At 41.7% G+C, this 17,937-nt stretch overlaps 1 protein-coding gene across 1 annotated transcript in view; it reads left to right on the top strand.

The window, feature by feature from the left end:
- The window catches only part of hacd1 (3-hydroxyacyl-CoA dehydratase 1), a 29,297-nt gene that overhangs the window by 3,906 nt on the left and 7,454 nt on the right, over positions 1–17,937 (top strand). Inside the window, exons 2-5 of the mRNA XM_061964775.1 lie at positions 8,488–8,605; positions 8,679–8,697; positions 8,768–8,856; positions 17,643–17,764. Of these exons, the coding sequence (XP_061820759.1) occupies positions 8,488–8,605; positions 8,679–8,697; positions 8,768–8,856; positions 17,643–17,764 (348 nt within the window). The remainder of the gene's footprint in view (positions 1–8,487; positions 8,606–8,678; positions 8,698–8,767; positions 8,857–17,642; positions 17,765–17,937) is intronic.

Raw genomic sequence — 17,937 nt, 5'->3', positions numbered from 1 at the left:
GCTGGGCTCCGTGACCGACGGACGGACCTCAGCCCGACGGTGGCGTGTCACGACGAGGCGCTCGCCTTTACGGAACCTTACAGTTTGTGGAAGACGTGGCAGAACCTCCAGCACAGCACCGCATTCCTGGAGAGAGGAAGCAGGTTGATTGCTGCTCAGAAAGTGTGGGCGCCTTTCTAATGATGCGTCCCAAATATGCAAGTCTCCACATGCAGGCTGATGCTCGGAAATGTCCGATGCATTGCAATAGTCAGCCCTAATGCATTGTTGCAGCTCGATGATCTTTGTGCACGTGATGGCGTGCGCGTTTGCGGGACGAGCGGGTGAGGGGGTGTGGCCGCGGTAAAATGTGAGGCAGAAGAGAGAGAGGCAGAGGCGTGCGGGTGTGTTTAAGGGTTAAAATGCGTGCCTGTTGGTCACTCTACGGGTGGAGTGTCACTCATGTCATATTACCCTATTTTCCGGACCATAGGGCGCACCGGATTATAAGGCACACTGCCGATGAATGGTCTATTTTCAATCTTTTTTCATATATAAGGCGCACCGGATTATAGGGCGCATTAAAGGAGTCATATAATTATTATTTTTTTTCTAAATGGAAAACACTTCCAGGCAGCACAGTGCAAGAGGGGTTAGTGCGTCTGCCTCACAATATGAAGGTCCTGGGTTCGATCCTGCGCTCGGGATCTTTCTGTGTGGAGTTTGCAGGTTCTCCACGTGACTGCGTGGGTTCCCTCCGGGTACTCCGGCTTCCTCCCACCTACAAAGACATGCACCTGGGGATAGGTTGATAGGCAACACTAAATTGGCCCTAGTGTGTGAATATGTCTGTCTATCTGTGTTGGCCCTGCGATGAGATGGCGACTTCTCCAGGGTGTACCCCGCCTTCCGCCCGAATGCAGCTGAGATAGGCTCCAGCACACCCGCGACCCCGAACGGAACAAGCGGTAGAAAATGGATGGATGGATGTAAAAGACTTCCTTGTAGTCTACATAACATGTAATGGTGGTTCTTTGGTCAAAATGTTGCATAGATGATGTTTTACAGGTCATCTTCAAGCCGCTTTCTGACAGTCGCTTCAGGATGCGCCGTTTTGTGGGCGGTCTTATTTACGTGGCTCACCTTCGACAGCGTCTTCTCCCCGTCATCTTTGTTGTAGCGGTGTAGTGTGCAAGGACGGGAGTAGAAGAAGTGTCAAAAGATGGAGCTAACTGTTTTAATGACTTTCAGACTTGACTTAAATCAATAACTGAGCAACATTTCCTCATCCGGAAACAACAAGAAGGCCGGAAATGTGTCTCGTGAAAAAACAGAAATCTCTAATAACTAAATTTCCTTGGGTGAATAATGTAAACTCACTATACCGGTATGTTTTAGTGCTTTCATGGCGAGTTTACTGACAGGTATAAGTAAGAACTTTACACTACTTTATATTAGAAATGGCAACAGCGGTGGATGAATGTCACATAACAAGAAGATAGAGAAAAAGAAGAAGCTTATCGACTACGGCGTCAGCACGTACTACAAAGTGGATTAAAAATTATAGTTAGATTTTAGATTTTAGATTTAACTTTATTGGTCCCCTTGGGGAAATTCATTGTCACTGCCGTACATTTAAACAATAGACATTACACATCGCAAAAAATAACAAAAAGACATCATACATGACCAACACACATTTACAGGCTTGTCAGACAGGTCGGCCGGGCCTGCTGTTAAGGGCGGCTATAGCTGCAGGGATAAGGCTTTTCCTGAGGCGGGCCCTCCGGAATGTGATAGTTCTGTACCTGCGCCCTGATGGTAGTGGGATGATGTATTGGTGTAGTGGGTGAGTGATATCCTGGACTATTGTTTTTGCCAGTCGGGTGATGGACCTGTGGTTTAAGTCTGAAATGTTGGGTGTGGGTAGGCCGATGATTTTAGCTGCTATGTTTGTAATGCGTGTGAGTTTGGTCCGGTTGGTTACAGAAAGCATGGTGAAAAAACATGTGGAACAGTACATAAGGATGGGTTGAACAATGGGTTGAAGGTGCATTAACTAAAAGCTTTACTAAAAAGAGAAGTTTTCAAATATTTCTTAAAAGTTTCAACACAGTCAAGATCACAGAGGGACTGGTGCAAATCGTTCCAGAGTCTGGGAGCTATAGCCGGGAATGCCAGGTCTCCACAGGTTTTAAAATGATTTTTTGGGATCTTTAAAAGACCCTGGCCTGAAGACCGGAGGCTGCGCCCTGAAGAGTTGGGGCATAACAAGTCAGTGATGTACTGAGGAGCCCCACCATGCAACGCACGGAATGTCAGGACTAAAATCTTAAACTCAATGCCAAATTTGACTGGAAGCCAATGAAGACTGGATGAAACGGGGGTGATATGGGCTGTTCTGGGTGCACCGGTCAAAAGTCTGGCAGCTGCATTTTGTACAGTGTGAAGTCTCTTTAGCGTTGACTTGTTGAAAAGAGTGAAGAGAGAATTGCAATAGTTAATACGAGATGAACTGAACGCGTGAATGATCATGATCATGAGTCCTGCTTTGAAAATAATTTGTACCGCTTTCCTAGATCACATTTGATCACATTGATATGTTGCACAATGAAATGTAAGCATGGGATAAATCCTGTAACTTTCTGTCTGTAAAATATATCCTTTTATGAGCATTTTTGTAATCTCGTCACAGTATTTCATGAATAATATCCATAAATTAACATTGTTAATAAATGACTTGAGAATACGCACTAGAGATGTCCGATAATGGCTTTTTTGCCGATATCCGATATTCCGATATTGTCCAACTCTTAATTACCGATTCCGATATCAACCGATACCGATATATACAGTCGTGGAATTAACACATTATTATGCTTAATTTTGTTGTGATGCCCCGCTGGATGCATTAAACCAGTGGTTCTCAAATGGGGGTATGCGTACCCTTGGGGGTACTTGAAGGTATGCCAAGGGGTATGTGAGATTTTTTCAAAATATTCTAAAAATAGCAATAATTCAAAAATCCTTTATAAATATAAATAAAAACCTATCTTTTTTTCCCAATAGTTCAAGAAAGACCACTACAAATGAGCAATATTTTGCACTGTTATACAATTTAATAAATCAGAAACTGATGACATAAAGCTGTATTTTACTTCTTTATCTCTTTTTTTCAACCAAAAATGCTTTGCTCTGATTAGGGAGTACTTGAATTAAAAAAAAAATTCACAGGGGGTACATCACTGAAAAAAGGTTGAGAACCACTGCATTAAACATTGTAACAAGGTTTTCCAAAATAAATCAACTCAAGTTATGGAAAAAAATGCCAACATGGCACTGCCATATTTATTATTGAAGTCACAAAGTGCATTTTTTTTTTTAACCTGCCTCAAAACAGCAGCTTGGAATTTGGGACATGCATGAGGAGGTTGAGGTGGGCGGGGTTGGGGGTGGGGGCGGGTAGCGCGGGGTGTATATTGTAGCGTCCCGGAAGAGTTAGTGCTGCAAGGGGTTCCGGGTATTTGTTCTGTTGTGTTACGGTGCGGCTGTTCTCCCGAAATGTGTTAGTCATTCTTGTTTGGTGTGGGTTCACAGTGTGGCGCATATTTGTAACAATGTTAAAATTGTTTATACGGCCACCCTCAGTGTGACCTGTATGACTGTTGACCAAGTAGGAATTGCATTCACTTGTGTGTGTGAAAAGCCGTAGATATTATTTGATTGGGCCGGCACGCAAAGGTTTATTGGCGCTCAGTACTTCTCCCTACGTCCGTGTACACAGCGGCGATTTAAAAAGTCATAAATTGTACTTTTTGAAACCGATACCGATAATTTCCGATATTACATTTTAAAGCATTTATCGGCCGATAATATCGGCAGTCCGATATTGTCGGACATCTCTAATACGCACACATCTGATTGGGGAGTCATGGTGTTAAGACCTGGAATTTACACTTCATGTGTGGTGTTGGAGTTGTCTGACTTTTTGTGTGGCCCTAAAACGCATCAGTGGCCCAACTTGCACAACACCCCAATGAGTGCGTGTGTTGTGCAAGTGAGAAAGAGTGAGCGCCTGCTGTTTGGTATGACAGATGACAAAGAGTTGGTTTTGGCCTGGTTTGTACGGCAGACATGGAGAGTTTTTCTCGAAATAAGTTTTTACTGATGTTTTTGGTGTGGTTATAAACAGTTTTGCTCAATACATTGATAGATGGAATTCCTGACAATAATCGAAGAGTGTTGACAAACATTGTTTGATGTGTTGTGGCCACTTATTGTCACCTGTCACTCACAGTTGCATTGCAAAATCATACAGAACGAGATGAGGCAATTCCTTCAATTGCGTGTGAATGCTCCAATGCTGAAGTTGAACTGAAATGCTGACAGAATGTAGTATTAAAGTTAGTATAGTTTGAATGTCGGAATGGTTTGAATGTTGATGAGTTTGAATTTCCAGGAGAAACGGAATTTGGTTTGGAACTTGGGAAAGTGTTAGTGGGATGAGTGGAATGTGTTGGTGTTGGAATGGTTTGAATAGGTTGAAAAATGTGCGAATTGTGGGAGTTTAAAAACTGAACAATTCATTTTTAACGGGGAAAATGTCCCTGAAAACTGGGAATTCTTGGAAATCCGGGAAGGAGGGCACACAATTTTGAACAGGTTGAATATTTTGGAGTTGGGACGGTTTGTATCGGATGGAAAATGTGGGAATTGTGGAACTTTGAAGAATGTCCCATTGATTTCAATGGGAATTTCAGAAAAAATCGAGAATTTTGGGAAAATCTGGAATTTTTTTGAAAACTTGAATAGTCTGAATGGTTGGTTGGTGTTGAAATATTTCAAATTGGTCGAGAAATGTTGAAGTAGTAACATGTTGAATTGAGAAATGGTATTACGGAATACCTGGAAATTTGGGAAAACCCGGAATTTTTCCAGTTAAAAAAATAACTTTGTTTTTTGTCCTGATTAAGAGGAATGTTTTGACGGTGGAACGGTTGAAGTGGGTTGAAAAATGTGGGAGGAGTAGTTGCCAGAAAAAAGGGTGAAAATTGGGCTTTGGAAAACCAGGAATTCTGGAAAATCCTGGAATTTTTTGGAACTTGGAAAAAGGGTAGTTTGAATTTCCAGTATGGTAGAATGGTTTTAATCAGTTGAAAAATGTAGAAATGGCGGAAGTTTGAAAAATGGCCAATTCATTTTGAATGGGAAGAAATGTCCCGGAAAACCTGGAATTCTGGAAAATCTGGGAAGTTTTGGAATGTGTCAAGGGAAAGCCCGCGATTCCCGAATAGGCTGAATATTTTGGAGTTGGAACGGTTTGAATCGGATGAAAAATGTGGGAATTGTGGAACTTTGAAGAATGTCCCATTGATTTCAATCGGAATTTCAGAAAAAATTGTGAATTTTGGGAAAAGCGGGAATTTTTTGAAAACTTGAATAGTCTGAATGAGTTGGTGTTGAAATATTTTAAATCGGTCGAGAAATGTTGAAGTAGTAACATGTTGAATTGAGAAATGGTATTACGGAATCCTGGAATTTTGGGAAAACTCGGAATTTTTTCAGTTAAAAAAATAACTTAGTTTTTTTGTCCTGATTAAGAAGAATGTTTTGATGGTGGAACGGTTGAAGTGGGTTGAAAAATGTGGGAGGAGTAGTTGCCAGAAAAAAGGGTGAAAATTGGGCTTTGGAAAACCAGGAATTTTGGAAAATCCTGGAATTTTTTGGAACTTGGAAAAAGGGTAGTTTGAATTTCTAGTATGGTGTAATGTGTTGAAGGTGGAATGGTTTTAATCAGTTGAAAAATGTGGAAATGGAGGAAGTTTGAAAAATGGCCAATTCATTTTGAATGGGAAAAAAAATGTCCCGGAAAAACCTGGAAGTCTGGGAAATTTGGGAATTTTTCGAATTTGTCAAGGGAAAGCCCGTGATTCCCGAATAGGCTGAATATTTTGGAGTTGGAACTGTTTGAATCGGATGAAAAGTGTGAGAATTTTGGAACTTTGAAGAATGTCCCATTGATTTCAGTGGGAATTTCAGAAAAAATTGGGAATTTTGGTAAAAGCGGGAATTTTTTTGAAAACTTGTACAGTCTGAATTAGATATGGTTGGTGTTGAAATATTTAAATTCGGTCGAGAAATGTTGAAGTAGTAACATGTTGAATTGAGAAATGGTATTATGGAATCCTGGAATTTTGGGAAAACCCGGAATTTTTCCAGTTAAAAAAAATAACTTAGTTTTTTTGTCCAGATTAGGAGGAATGTTTTGACGGTGGAACGGTTGAAGTGGGTTGAAAAATGTGGGAGGAGTAGTTGCCAGAAAAAAGAGTGGAAATCCGGCTTTGGAAAACCAGGAATTCTGGAAAATCCTGGAATTTTTTGGAACTTGGAAAAAGGGTACCGGTAGTTTGAATTTCTAGTATGGTGTAGTGTCTTGAAGGCGGAATGGTTTTAATCAGTTGAAAAATGTGGAAATGGCGGAAGTTTGAAAAATGGCCAATTCATTTTGAATGGGATAAATGTCCCGGAAAATCTGGAATTCTGGGAAATCTGGGAATTTTTGGAATATGTCAAGGGAAAGACCGCGATTCCCGAATAGGCTGAATATTTTGGAGTTGGAACGGTTTGAATCGGATGAAAAGTGTGAGAATTTTGGAACTTTGAAGAATGTCCCATTGATTTCAGTGGGAATTTCAGAAAAAATTGGGAATTTTGGTAAAAGCGGGAATTTTTTTGAAAACTTAAAGTCTGAATTAGATATGGTTGGTGTTGAAATATTTCAATTCGGTCGAGAAATGTTGAAGTAGTAACATGTTGAATTGAGAAATGGTATTATGGAATCCTGGAATTTTGGGAAAACCCGGAATTTTTCCAGTTAAAATCGGGTGAAAAATGTAGAAGGTAGAGTGCGCCAAAATCTGGACAAGAAGAAGAAGTTGAAGAAATGTAATAAATAGATGCATTTTGGTGTAGAAAATCATATGTCTGGAGCAGTGATTCTTAACCTTGATGGATGTACCGAACCCCACCAGTTTTATATGCGCATTCACCGAACCCTTCTTTAGTGAAAAATAAAAACTTTTTTTTTTTCAAATTCAAGGCAAAGTTATATGTTTTTTTTTTACTGGTGCACAAAATGAACCGTGCATGAACATCACCTTGTTCAAAGAACAAAACCAACACAGTGCATGAACTCACAACAAATGACACACCTGCAAATCAGTCTGACTTCTGCTGTTGCCTTTGAGAGACCAGTTCAGATATGCGTGGCTTCACCTTGGCAAGTGCCACTCTCGTGTCATTTTAAATGATAAATGATCAAATACAATTATTTATTTATTTTCACAGCAAAGTCTGTTCTTTTTCTTTGTTTTCCACCCAGACATACAATACTAGCTCATGAAAAACAATATTTTTTGTTTTTGTTGTTGTAAGTGGGCCAAAACACTTATATTAGAAAATAATCTCATGGAAATGACAGCTGTCATTTGATTATAATAATAAAATATTTAATTTGTTATTTCGTCAGGTTTGGGACAGGTGTGCTCACATGTGCTCCACTGAATGCTCAAGGAGTTTTTGCGTTTGCTCACGCATATGGAAAATTAGAGGGAACATTGTTTGAGGGTATCCATAATACGCCGACAGAGAGAAGTTTTTATTTACACAATAAGTTGGGTGTGTCTTGACCATACTTTGGGGTTTGGTCGTAGCAGGGGGGTGTATATTGTAGCGTCCCGGAAGAGTTAGTGCTGCTAGGGATTCTGGGTATTTGTTCTGTTGTGTTTATGTTGTGTTACGGTGCGGATGTTCTCCCGAAATGTGTTTGTCATTCTTGTTTGGTGTGGGTTCACAGTGTGGCGCATATTTGTAACAGTGTTAAAGTTGTTTATACAGCCACCCTCAGTGTGACCTGTATGGCTGTTGACCAAGTATGCTTTGCATTCACTTGTGTGTGTAAAAGCCGCATATATAAAGTGACTGGGTCGGCACGCCGTTTGTATGGAGGAAAAGCGGACTCTATAGACACTGCCTTTAAGGCACGCCCCCAATATTGTTGTACGGGTGGAAATCGGGAGAAATTCGGGAGAATGGTCGCCCCGGGAGATTTTCGGGAGGGGCACTGAGATTCGGGAGTCTCCCGGGAAAATCAGGAGGCTCCGCCGAACCCCTGAAGCCGACTCACCTAGGGTTCGATCGAACCCAGGTTAAGAACCACTGGTCTGGAGAATTCACACAATACATTGTTCTGTGTTTATTTTGTTCAGAGTTCAGATGGGATTAGATTTTGTGTGCCGCATAGATTTGCTGTGCACAGATGATGCGTGAGCAGTGCGCAATCAGGCAGACGCGCACCTTAGAGGGAACGTTGCATTTAACAATACTGTGATAATAATGATAACCGTCATGTGAAATGTTCATATTGATCTTTGTAGGTTAGTCAAACGTGTGACACCATTGTGTTCTGATGCTGTTGTGTGTGTGTGTTGTGGTTCTTGTGTTCCTCAGGTGGTTGGTTCTGGCCATCACCATGATGCGTTTCTACATGCAGAAGGGCACACACAAAGGTCTATACAGGAACATCGCCAGGACCCTCAAGTTCTTCCAGACTTTGGCTTTAGTGGAGGTAAAACGTTCCCTTTAGGTTTCGCGATGAGCGTCTGGCAATTGCAAGCATGACGAGGTCTTTTGTCTTCCAGGTGGGACACTGTGCCATCGGTACGTGATGTTTCTCTTCTTTTCCATCCTGACCTCCTGCTCCAAAGTTCAAATGTCAACTCTGCTGCAGGACTCGTGAGGACTTCCGTGATCGTGACCGGGGTTCAAGTGTGCTCACGGATCTTCATGGTTTGGTTCATTACCAACAGCATCCGACAGGTTTTTACTTCTCTCACACACAGACGCACACACAGGTTCTGATCGACTTAGTTTAAAAAAACATTTTCTAATAGTGTGTAGAAACTATGAAATTGTGTGTACTATTAGCGGGTGTGTTGTGGGTTATCTACAAACCTCAAAACCAGTGAAGTTGGCACGTTGTGCAAATCGTAAATAAAAACAAAATACAATGATTTTCAAATCCTTTTCAACCTATATTCAATTGAATAGACTGCAAAGACAATATACTTAAAGTTCGAACTGGAAAACGTTGTTATTTTTGCAAATATTAGCTCATTTGGAATTTGATGCCTGCAACATGTTTCAAAAAAGCTGGCACAAGTGTCAAAAAAGACTGAGAACGTTGAAGAATGAACATCAAACACTTAGTTGGAACATCCCACAGGTGAACAGGCTAATTGGGAACAGGTGGGTGCCATGATTGGGTATAAAAGCAGCTTCCATGAAATGCTCAGTCATTCACAAACAAGGATGGTGAACAAATGCTTGAGCACATAGTCGAACAGTTTAAGAACAACATTTTTCAACAAGCTATTGCAAGGAATTTAGGGATTTCACCATCTACGGTTTGTAATATCATCAAAAGGTTCAGAGAATCTGGAGAAATCAATGCACATAAGCGGCAAGGCTGAAAACCAACATAGAATTCCCGTGACCTTCGATCCCTCAGGCGGTAAAGCATCAAAAACCGACATCCGTGTGTAAAGGATATCACCACATGGGCTCAGGAAGACTTCAGAAAACCACTTTCAGTAACTACAGTTCGTCGCTACAAGTGCAAGTTAAAGGCCTACTGAAACCCACTACTACCGACCACGCAGTCTGATAGTTTATATATCAATGATGAAATCTTAACATTGCAACACATGCCAATACGGTCGGGTTAGCTTATAAAGTGCAATTTTAAATTTCCCGGGAACTTCCGGTTGAAAACGTCTATGATGACGTATGCACGTGACGTCAATGGTTGAAACAGACATTTTGGAATAGGTCGGTCGCCAGCTTAAATCGTCTTTTTTCATCGCTATATTCCACAGTATTCTGGACATCTGTGTTGGTGAATCTTTTGCAATTTGTTTAATGAACATTGGAGACTGCAAAGAAGAAAGCTGTAGATGCGATCGGTGTATTAGCGTCTGGCTACAGCAACACAACCAGGAGGACTTTGACTTGGATAGCAGACGCGCTATCCGACGCTAGCCGCCGACCGCATCGATGATCGGGTGAAGTCCTTCGTCGTTCCGTCGATCGCTGGAACGCAGGTGAGCTTCGGTGTTGATGAGCAGATGAGAGCTGGCGTAGGTGGAGAGCTAATGTTTTTATCATAGCTCTGTCGAGGTCCGTAGCTAAGTTAGCTTCAATGTTAGCAACAGCATTGTTAAGCTTTGCCAGGCTAGAAAGCATTAACCGTGTAGTTACAGGTCCATGGTTTAATAGTATTGTTGATTTTTTGTCTATCCTTCCAGTCAGGGGTTTATTTATTTTGTTTCTATCTGCAGTTAAGCCCGATGCTATCACGTTAGCTCCGTAGCTAAAGTGCTTCACCGATGTATTGTCGTGGAGATAAAAGTCACTGTGAATGTCCATTTCGCGTTCTCCACTCTCATTTTCAAGAGGATATAGTATCCGAGGTGGTTTAAAATACAATTCAGTGATCCACAATAGAAAAAGGAGAGAGTGTGGTATCCAATGAGCCCTTGTACCTAAGTTACGGTCAGAGCCAAAAAAGATACTTCCTGCACTGCACTCTAGTCCTTCACTCTCACGTTCCTCATCCACAAATCTTTCATCCTGGCTCAAATTAATGGGGTAATCGTCGCTTTCTCGGTCCCAATCGCTCTCGCTGCTGGTGTAAACAATGGGGAAATGTGAGGAGACTTTCAACTTGTGACATCATGCTACTTCCGGTACAGGCAAGGCTTTTTTTTATCAGCGACCAAAAGTTGCGAACTTTATCGTCGATGTTCTCTACTAAATCCTTTCAGCATAAATATGGCAATATCACGAAATGATCAAGTATGACACATAGAATGGATCTGCTATCCCCGTTTGAATAAAAAAAAATTCATTTCAGTAGGCCTTTAAATCTCTACTATGCAAAGCAAAAGCCATTTATCAACAACACCCACAAACGCCGCCGGCTTCGCTGGGCTCGAGCTCATCGAAGATGAACTGATGCAAAGTGGAAAAGTGTTCTGTGGTCTGACGAGTCCACATTTCAAATTGTTTTCGGAAACTGTGGACGTCGGAACAAAGAGGAAAAGAACCATCCGGATTGTTATAGGCGCAAAGTTGAAAAGCCAGCATCTGTGACGGTATGGGGGTGTATTAGTGCCCAAGACATGGGTAACTTACACATCTGTGAAGGCACCATTAATGCTGAAAGGTACATACAGGTTTTGGAGCAACATATGTTGCCATCCCAGCAACGTTGTCTTGCTTATTTCAGCAAGACAATGCCAAGCCACGTGTTACAACAGCGTGGCTTCACAGTAAAAGAGTGCGGGTACTAGACTGGCCTGCCTGTAGTCCAGACCTGTCTCCCATTGAAAATGTGTGGCGCATTATGAAGCCTAAAATACCACAACGGAGACCCCCGGACTGTTTAACAACTTAGGCTGTACATCAAGCAAGAATGGGAAAGAATTCCACCTGAAAAGCTTCAAAAATTGGTCTCCTCAGTTCCCAAACGTTTACTGAGTGTTGTTAAAAGGAAAGGCCATGTAACACAGTGGTGAACATGCTGCCATTAAATTATTTGCAAAAAAAATATTATGTTTCTCAGTTCAAACATTAAGTATCTTGTCTTTGCAGTCTATTCAATTGAATATAAGTTGAAAAGGATTTGCAAATCATTGTATTCTGTTTTTATTTACGAATTACACAACGTGCCAACTTCACTGGTTTTGCATGTACAATTGATAACAAGTACCTCTAATCGTGACCTTTTCGGTTTACGAACCTTTGCATTGAGCCAAATATGCCTCTGTGTACAAACCATACAAACGCTTCATTCATTCATTTCGCATGTCGCTTGAAGCCTACTCACGGGCACGCCCATTTTATAATCATCCTGGTTACATCCTGCACACACGGGCGCAGCCATTTCAAGGAGCTTCGACGGCGAGCGGTACTTCCGACTTGTTTATTTCTACAACTGTCGTACCTTGGACCGGTCATAGCTGTGTAAACCTGTCTTAGAGATCACTTTGTGGGACCAGAAACGCTTTGAACGTGTCCAAACTTTCGTAGACTCGCTGTATAGCTTTAGGTTGCTAGACAACCACTTTGAGCGAGCGTTTTCGGTAGTTATCCTCTGGCTCGCAGCGCCTTCAGTTTGATGATTTTATTAGCGAAGGGGGCTTTGTCAGTCTTGAATAGTGACGGGACCGAAAAAGATGCTATGGTGGACCATTGTTACAGTGTAGGAGAAAGCACTACCGGGACACAAGCCGATGAAGGATTGCCTCACACTGCTAGGTAACTACTGCTCGTTTATCACTACGAAACTCTCAGGGTGTTCAACAATGCCACAAATATTAACAGGAACAATGTAAAATGATTTTCCTTTTTTTGTTTTTCATTGAAGCATCATGTTGGTTAACATTTTGGAGTGCACCAACAAGACTTTTGTATGTGGGTGCGTGGTGACATTTAAAGGGGAACATTATCACCAGACCTATGTAAGCGTCAATATATACCTTGATGTTGCACAAAAACGACCATATATTTTTTTAACCGATTTCCGAACTCTAAATGGGTGAATTTTGGCGAATTAAACGCCTTTCTAATATTCGCTCTCGGAGGGACGTCACATCAGGAAGCAATCCGCCATTTTCTCAAACACCGGGTCAAAACAGCTCTGTTATATTCCGTTTTTTCGACTGTTTTCCGTACCTTGGAGACATCATGCCTCGTCGGTGTGTTGTCGGAGGGTGTAACAACACGAACAGGGACGGATTCAAGTTGTACCAGTGGCCCAAAGATGCGAAAGTGGCAAGAAATTGGACGTTTGTTCCGCACACTTTACCGACGAAAGCTATGCTACGACAGAGATGGCAAGAATGTGTGGATATCCTGCGACACTCAAAGCAGATGCATTTCCAACGATAAAGTCAAAGAAATCTGCCGGAGTGTGTGAGCAATTCAGGGACAAAGGACCTCGCTAGCACGGCAAGCAATGGCGGCAGTTTGTTCCCGCAGACGAGCGAGCTAAACCCACTATCGACCCTAGCTTCCCTGGCCTGCTGATATCAACTCCAAAACTGGACAGATCAGCTTTCAGGGAAAGAGCGCGGATGAGGGTATGTCTACAGAATATATTAATTGATGAAAACTGGGCTGTCTGCACTCTCAAGGTGCATGTTGTTGCCAAATGTATTTCATATGCTGTAAACCTAGTTCATAGTTGTTAGTTTCCTTTAATGCCAAACAAACACATACCAATCGTTGGTTAGAAGGCGATCGCCGAATTCGTCCTCGCTTTCTCCCGTGTCGCTGGCTGTCATGTCGTTTTCGTCGGTTTCGCTTGCATACGGTTCAAACCGATATGGCTCAATAGCTTCAGTTTCTTCTTCAATTTCGTTTTCGCTACCTGCCTCCACACTACAACCATCCGTTTCAATACATGCGTAATCTGTTGAATCGCTTAAGGCGCTGAAATCCGAGTCTGAATCCGAGCTAATGTCGCTATAGCTTGCAGTTCTTTCCGACATGTTTGTTTGTGTTGGCTTCACTATGTGACGTCACAGGAAAATGGACAGGTGGTTAAAATCAGGCACTTTGAAGCTTTTTTTAGGGATATTGCGTGATGGGTAAAATTTTGAAAAAAACTTCGAAAACTATAATAAGCCACTGGGAACTGATTTTTAATAGTTTTAACAATTCTGAAATTGTGATAATGTTCCCCTTTAAACTTGCCGTAATTTTTGTGTTGTTTGTAGAGCTGTCCGATAATGGCTTTTTTGCCGATATCCGATATTCCGATATTGTCCAACTCTGAATTACCGATTCCGATATCAACCGATACAGATATATACAGTTGTGGAATTAACACATTATTATGCCTCATTTTGTTGTGATGCCCCGCTGAATGCATTAAACAATGTAACAAGGTTTTCCAAAATAAATCAACTCAAGTTATGGAAAAAAATGCCAATTTATTATTGAAGTCACAAAGTGCACTATTTTTTTTTAACATGCCTCAAAACAGCAGCTTGGAATTTGGGACATGCTCTCCCTGAGAGAGCATGAGGAGGTTGAGGTGGGCGGGGGTTAGGGGGTAGCGGGGGGTGTATATTGTAGCGTCCCGGAAGAGTTAGTGCTGCAAGGGGTTCTGGGTATTTGTTCTGTTGTGTTTATGTTGTGTTACGGTGCGGATGTTCTCCCGAAATGTGTTTGTCATTCTTGTTTGGTGTGGGTTCACAGTGTGGCGCATATTTGTAACAGTGTTAAAGTTGTTTATACAGCCACCCTCAGTGTGACTTGTATGGCTGGTGACCAAGTACGCGTTGCATTCACTTGTGTGTGTGAAAAGCCTTAGATATTATGTGATTGGGCCGGCACGCAGAGGCAGTGCCTTTAAGGCATGCCCCCAATATTGTTGTCTGGGTGGAAATCGGGAGAAATTCGGGAGAATGGTTGCCCCGGGAGATTTTCGGGAGGGGCACAGAAATTCGGGAGTCTCCCGGGAAAATCGGGAGGGTTGGCAAGTATGACTGGGAGACGCAACTGCTCTGTACTTCTCCCTACGTCCGTGTACCACTCCGTACAGCGGCTTTTGAAAAAGTCATACATTTTACTTTTTGATACCGATAATTTCCGATATTATATTTTAAAGCATTTATCGGGCGATAATATCGGCAGTCCGATATTATCGGACATCTCTAGTTGTTTGGGTAAAAAAAGAGATTGTTGAGCCATTACCCCCTTGTTATGCTACACCAGGGTTGTACGGTTTACCGGTACTAGTATAGTATCGCGGTACTAATGAATCAAAAACGGTACTATACTCTGTTTGAAAAAACTGGTTCCCCATTTTTATTTTTTTATTTTTTTACGGGCATGACGGCGCGTCGTCACGTCATGACTTGCTGGTTTTACGAGCAGACGAGCATGTTCGGCAGCGCACAATCACGGAGTACTTACAAGCAGACACAGTGTGTAGACAGAAAAGGGAGAACGGACGCATTTTGGCTTAAAAACTAACGATAAAGGTGAAGTTATAACACTGAAGCGCCCTCAGGAAGAGGTGCTTTAAGACATGGTTAGCTAGCTAGCAGCTAACATCCATTTGCAGTCGGCAGTGTTTTAGCTACTTCTAAATCACTAATCCTCGTCTCCATGGCGACAAATAAAGTAAGTTTCTTACAAGTATCATCCCTGCAGGACGAGGAATAGCTAAACATGCTTCACTACACACCGTAGGAGGATACAATAGCTCACGGGCAAACAAAAGATACCGTAGTTTAGTATGTAAACAAATGCCATGGGTGGATCTACACCTAACATCCACTGTAATGATACCAAGTACAATAGCGTATCTAGCCGGAACTACTATGATTACATCGATATTTTCTATCGTCACAAAATCTTTTTTCCTTTTTTTTTTTAAATTTACATTATGTTTATAAACTCAGGAAATATGTCCCTGGACACATGAGGACTTTGAATATGCCCAATGTATGATCCTGTAACTACTTGGTATCGGATCGATACCTATATTTGTGGTATCATCCATAACTAATGTAAAGTATCCAAACAACAGAAGAGTAAGTGATTATTACATTTTAACAGAAGTGTAGATAGAACATGTGGAAACGTAAAATAACCAGATATTAACAGTAAATGAACAAGTGGTTTAATAATCCATTTTACAGCTTGTCGCTCATAATTTTGACAAAATAATAGAATGATAAATGACACAATGTTACTGCATATGTCAGCAGACTAATGAGGAGCCTTTGTTTGTTTACTTACTACTAAAAGACAAGTTGTCTAGTATGTTCACTATTTAAAGGGGAACATTATCACCAGACCTATGTAAGCGTCAATATATATCTTGATGTTGCAGAAAAAAGACCATATTTTTTTTTAACCGATTTCCGAACTCTAAATGGGTGAATTTTGGCGAAATAAACGCCTTTCTATTATTCGCTCTCGGAGCGATGACGTCACAACGTGACATCACATCGGGAAGCAATCCGCCATTTTCTCACTTTCGTCGGTGTGTTGTCGGAGGGTGTAACAACACGAACAGGGACGGATTCAAGTTGCACCAGTGGCCCAAAGATGCGAAATGGCAAGAAATTGGACGAAATTTGTTCAAAATACAAAGGTGTGGGGAAAGCTGATGAAATGGTCAGTCGTTTGTTCCGCACACTTTACCGACGAAAGCTATGCTACGACAGAGATGGCAAGAATGTGTGGATATCCTGCGACACTCAAAGCAGATGCATTTCCAACGATAAAGTCAAAGAAATCTGCCGCCAGACCCCCATTGAATCTGCCAGAGTGTGTGAGCTATTCAGGGACAAAGGACCTCGGTAGCACGGCAAGCAATGGCGGCAGTTTGTTCCCGCAGACGAGCGAGCTAAACCCCCTGGATGTCTTGGCTCACACCGCTTCTACCGTCCCTTATGCTACCAAAGATGATCAAGAGAAGAATATCGACCCTAGCTTCCCTGGCCTGCTGACATCAACTCCAAAACTGGACAGATCAGCTTTCATGAAAAGAGAGTGGATGAGGGTATGTCTACAGAATATTCTTTATTCATTACTCGCGGTTTTACGTAAATTATTATACATAAACTGTGTTTACCAATAATTTAGCTTAAAAACATTTATTTTTTTCAATAATTCGAGTACATTGGGGTAGTCTTGTGTAATGCAGTATTTTGTGTCTATTTAGGTATGGTTAACCTGAGTGCTGAAATCGTGGAAAAATATATGTTCTTAGCGCGCCTGAATTGGGCTGTCTGCACTCTCAAAGTGCATGTTGTTGCCAAATGTATTTCATATGCTGTAAACCTAGTTCATAGTTGTTAGTTTCCTTTAATGCCAAACAAACACATACCAATCGTTGGTTAGAAGGCGATCGCCGAATTCGTCCTCGCTTTCTCCCGTGTCGCTGGCTGTCGTGTCGTTTTCGTCGGTTTCGCTTGCATACGGTTCAAACCGATATGGCTCAATAGCTTCAGTTTCTTCTTCAATTTCGTTTTCGCTACCTGCCTCCACACTACAACCATCCGTTTCAATACATGCGTAATCTGTTGAATCGCTTAAGCCGCTGAAATCCGAGTCTGAATCCGAGCTAATGTCGCTATACCTTGCAGTTCTTTCCGCCATGTTTGTTTGTATTGGCATCACTATGTGACGTCACAGGAAAATGGACGGGTGTATATAACGATGGTTAAAATCAGGCACTTTGAAGCTTTTTTTAGGGATATTGCGTGATGGGTAAAATTTTGAAAAAAACTTCGAAAAATAAAATAAGCCACTGGGAACTGATTTTTAATGGTTTCAACCCTTCTGAAATTATGATAATGTTCCCCTTTAAGGACAAAATTGTTCTTTGTTTTGCAATAAGAAACATGTTTAATGTACCCTAAGATTTTTTGTTAAAATAAAGCCAATAATGCCATTTTTTTGTGGTGCCCTTTATTTAGAAAAATATCGAAATACATTTTGGTACCGGTACAACAAACTCCCGACAAACCTTGAGTAGACCAGGCCCCTTACTGTCTTCAAATGTGTCCTTTCTAAAGGTCCAGAATGAAGAAAGTGTTCTGCTGTTCCTGGTGGTGTGGACGCTGACAGAGATTACCAGATATTCCTACTACACCTTCAACCTGCTCAACCTCCTGCCGTACTTCATCAAATGGGCCAGGTGGAGGCGCCGTTCTTCTGTGGTGTTCCTTTAACGCAGTGCTTCTCGAATATTGGGGCGGCGAGGTGTCCAGTGTTAGCGTCCTTTTTCGTTCTTGAACGATACTTAGGCCTCTGGCTAGGTGGCAGCACTGCTCAGACTATTCAACAGGCCCAACCAGGAAATATGATCAA

This window comes from Nerophis lumbriciformis, linkage group LG07, assembly GCF_033978685.3.
Source record: "Nerophis lumbriciformis linkage group LG07, RoL_Nlum_v2.1, whole genome shotgun sequence".
Lineage (NCBI taxonomy): Eukaryota > Metazoa > Chordata > Actinopteri > Syngnathiformes > Syngnathidae > Nerophis > Nerophis lumbriciformis.
Note: the sequence above shows the minus strand (reverse complement) of the source record. Positions and strands in the feature narration are given on the sequence as shown.